General features: G+C 50.3%; 1 protein-coding gene across 1 annotated transcript; it reads left to right on the top strand.

Moving 5' to 3' along the window:
* ier2b (immediate early response 2b) lies at positions 1–1,706 on the top strand. The gene has a single exon (XM_037098486.1). The coding sequence runs from the start codon at positions 210–212 to the stop codon at positions 759–761; it is 552 nt and encodes a 183-aa protein (XP_036954381.1). The 5' UTR covers positions 1–209; the 3' UTR covers positions 762–1,706.
* The last annotated feature ends 2,174 nt before the right edge of the window (positions 1,707–3,880 follow it).

Raw genomic sequence — 3,880 nt, 5'->3', positions numbered from 1 at the left:
ACTCGCACACTCTCATTTCTCTGAGTACAACAACTGGTGAGGAGCGGAAGTCCGAGCCGAGCCGAGCCGAGCCGAGCCGAGCCAGGTTACTAGAACTACTAACTAAAGTCTAACTCAGGACAGATCAAGCTCATCTGGCTTGTTGAGCCTTTTGGTGACAGTGCCAAAAATAACCGTGCGTAATTACGCATAGAAAGAAGAAGACAACAATGAGTGCCACAGCCGCCATGGAAGTCAACGCCGAAGCCAGACGGATCCTGGCCGTGTCGATAAGCAAGCTGTACGCCTCCAGGACCCAGAGAGGAGGACTGAGACTCCACCGGAGCCTTCTGCTCTCCATGGTCATGAGGTCTGCCCGGGACATCTACCACTCCTCCCGGGAGAGCGAGGGGCCAGCCGGCGCGCAGCCAGCATCGGAGGAGCCGATGGACACCACCCCCAACCCCGAGGAACAACCCGGGCTGCCCGAGCCTGAGCCCCAGCCGGCTCTGAACTCTACCGAGCCAGCCCAAGAGGAGCCGGACAGCTCGGAGGAGGACAGTGACACTGAAATCACAGAGGACAAAGAGAACTTGAGCCCGGCGAGGCAGTCCAGGAAGCGCCGGGGCAAGGCGTCGGCGGCGCCTGACTTCCTTCCCAGCAAGAGGGCGAGGCTGGAGCCCGGGGAGGAGAGGTATGCGGCCCCGCTGGGCAGCTGTCGAGCGGGGGCCGGGGACACCCTGAGCGCTTTGTCTCTAAATCGGGTTATACCTGCCTTCTGAACAGACGGAGGGACAGAAAATAGCCTCCAATGAGACTTTGGAGCGGAGTGATTCTCAACTCCTCGTTAGCCTATAAGGGCGGTTTGATCCCTTGGCGCACCAAGGAGCTGACCTACATCGGCGATCCTGGGACAAAGGGATTACCGGGGCCACGGTGCGAGCTCTCCGGGTCGATCTGAGGGCGCCTGCCGGGGCTGGTAGAGCCTCCCCCTCTCCCCCCCTCCCTCCCCAACAGAGATCAGCGGAGCAGAAAGGGGGAGAAGAAGCCCGAAGCAGGCCGGAAAGTTTGAGGAAGAAACCGAAAAGCGGGGGGTGGGAACCGAGCGAGTCGCTTTCTGGTTCCCCGGTGATTCACCTTCAGCGAGAATGAGTCCAAACAAGTGACTGCTGCTGACTCAAAGTGTGTGTTGTGTGTGAATCAGCAGTGAGTGATGTGAGTCAGTCAGAGGAGAAGTGAAGTGGTGAACGGCTGACCACAGAGCAACACACACACACACACACACACACACACACACACACACACACACACACACACACAAGAAGAAGCACTGGAGGGAATTTCCTGCCTTTGTGCCGGGACATGAGACTCTGAAAGAGGAAGGACAGCTGAGAGACTATCACACACACACACACACACACACACACACACACACACACACACACACTGCTGCTGTGGACTTGTGATAAATCAATACTACTGCTTTGGAACTGTCATAAACAGTGTTCACATGGTGCTTTTTTTTTTTTTTTTAATCAGGCTCTCCACACGGTGTTGGTGAAGCCCAGTCATCTGAACTCTTCTGTGTTTTCTATGTCACCGAAATGTTTGATTGTTTGTTTTTTTCATGAGCGACATGTGGAAAATAATAATTACCTCACATTCAAAGCTGCTTTATTCTATTTTGTGTGATGGAACTGATGGTGTAATAAAACACGTTGAAAGGATTCCCAGCTGTCTCGCTCAGTTTTGTTCCGAGGTTACTCTTGAGGATTCACGTCCAAAGTTCTCTTAGTTCCACATTAAAGGGTTCTGTTGGTTCTGCATCAGGGCCGAGGTTCACAGGGTCAGGCTTTTAATAAGAAGGGAGGAGGCTGGTACAACTCCAGCGCCGGTCTGGCCTGCTGCCGCCACCGCCCGCTAATCTGATGCTTACACTAAGACGCAAGCACATTCAAACAAACAAACTCACTGACACACACACACACACACACACACACGGTAACGCAGAGCTCCCGGGTTTGCACCGCTTCCTGTTGGATTATGACAGAATTCTGAATCACATCCTTCCTTCCCAACATGACCTGACACCGATTCAAGAGAGGGATAATAAAAGAGTTACGCAACATCACAGCAGCAGCAGCAGCAGCAGCAGCAGCAGCTGGGGCCCGACGGAACAACCCGGCTGCTGAACAACACAAGAGAGCAGCAGGTAGTGTTTACAGCCTCTTCATCATCATCCTCATCATCATCAGCAGCAGCAGAGTCATCGTCAGCAACTTCCTGCCACATAATTACACCCTGAAACTCGTGATGTCGCAGCAGCTGGTCCTACTGGTTGCTCAGGGTTTTCACCTTCATCGTCACCACCACTTCTTCCAACACAGGTGACAAAGTGTCTGACTCACAGCTGTCAAACCTGCCCACAGCTGATCGCTGACACCAAGGCGGCTATTTGAAACCACAGCTGTGGATAAACCCAGGCTCACAAAGGGTTTTCCACAGAGGGATATCTGTTTTTTTTTTTTAATCTTTCACACAGCAGACTGAGAGTGATATAAGATCAAACCCCTCAGTGAAAACCCCTCAAAATTCCCGTTGTTTTCAGAAAAAAAATAGTAATTTAGGACTTTTTACGAACAGATATCGGCATGAAGCTCACTGCTCGCATTAAAGTCACAATATGTAAACTCTGTAGTCGATGTAGTGTGAACAGAACAGCACTTTTCGATCGTCCGGGTCCAAAGCTCCTGAGCCAGCGGTGTAAACAGAAACACTTCCCAACATTCCCACATTCCCAACCCTGACTGCAAGCTGCATGACTGACTCACCACTCCTGTGACCTTTAAGACAAATATTTTTTGTATGACGAGTTTTCTGATATTTCAAAATGTGTTTTTCTGTCTGCTAGTCTGACCAAAAAAAAAAAAAAAAAAGATGTTACAGAAGCAAAATACCCCGAAATCTCCAAACTGACTAATTCATGAAGAAGAAGAGGAAGAAGAAGAGAAGCAGATAATGATGAAAGTGCTGATGAGAGAATGATGAGGATTGATTTCCCTAAATAGTTCTGAGGAAATGATGATTCTAGTTTTATTTGACCTTTGGCCTTTCTGTCGCTGGGTCGGTGCTCTGTTGTTATAACGATCAGCTGGGATTTGGGAACACGGCGACATCAGCAGCCAGGTTGTAAACAAGCCCGGCAGAGTTTGTTTTTTTAAAAAAAGAAACTGAATTAACTCTTCAGCTGACGCACTTCCTGTTGACAGGCGCAGGCAGCGAGGCCTCGGTGAGGCCATCAGACACCAGGGCGAAGGTTGTCTCGTTTGGTTAGAGAGGCGTTTGAGTTTCACTCGCGGGGCAGCGTGAGGTCACCGCTGAGGTAAACAAACTTCCTGAAAGTTAAAGCGTCTACATCATGGTGTGGTTTCACTGCAGGAAGATGCACATTTAATGTGTCTGTATCTTTTTTCATGACGGGTGAGAGAGGACAGAGAGGGTTTATGATGATGACACAGGAAGGAAGAAGGAGATTAAAAAAAAATGAACAGAAGTCGTGTGAATACAGGGAGGAAATCTGTTCCATTTCCTGGCCGTTAGCACCTTCTATTTCTGCCTGTTTTATCCACCGTCCCTCCCAGCGAAGCCTCATCCTTCACCTTGGTTACAGCAGTTCGGGCAAAACAGTCTCAAATAAAAACGTCCAGCTGCGAACCGACGTGGACGAGAAGCCCGGCGAAAAGCTGCAGATGAGTGTGTCAACAGACCAGCGCTGATAAGAGCGTGACGCCACTGACATCACTGGAAAAAGCTGCGTCAGTGGACTCTGTGTCGGGTTGTTTTCCTTGACTCATCGCCGGCCTTATCTTTAAATCGAAGGGAAATACCTTCAACGTCACGG

The sequence above is a fragment of the Acanthopagrus latus genome, chromosome 1, assembly GCF_904848185.1.
Source record: "Acanthopagrus latus isolate v.2019 chromosome 1, fAcaLat1.1, whole genome shotgun sequence".
Lineage (NCBI taxonomy): Eukaryota > Metazoa > Chordata > Actinopteri > Spariformes > Sparidae > Acanthopagrus > Acanthopagrus latus.
The sequence above is the reverse complement of the archived record's forward strand: the minus strand, read 5'-3'. Positions and strand labels throughout refer to the sequence as shown.

Coding starts and splice junctions, on each gene's coding strand:
- ier2b (XM_037098486.1), top strand. CDS start 210: ATGAGTGCCACAGCCGCCATGGAAGTCAACGCCGAAGCCAGACGGATC.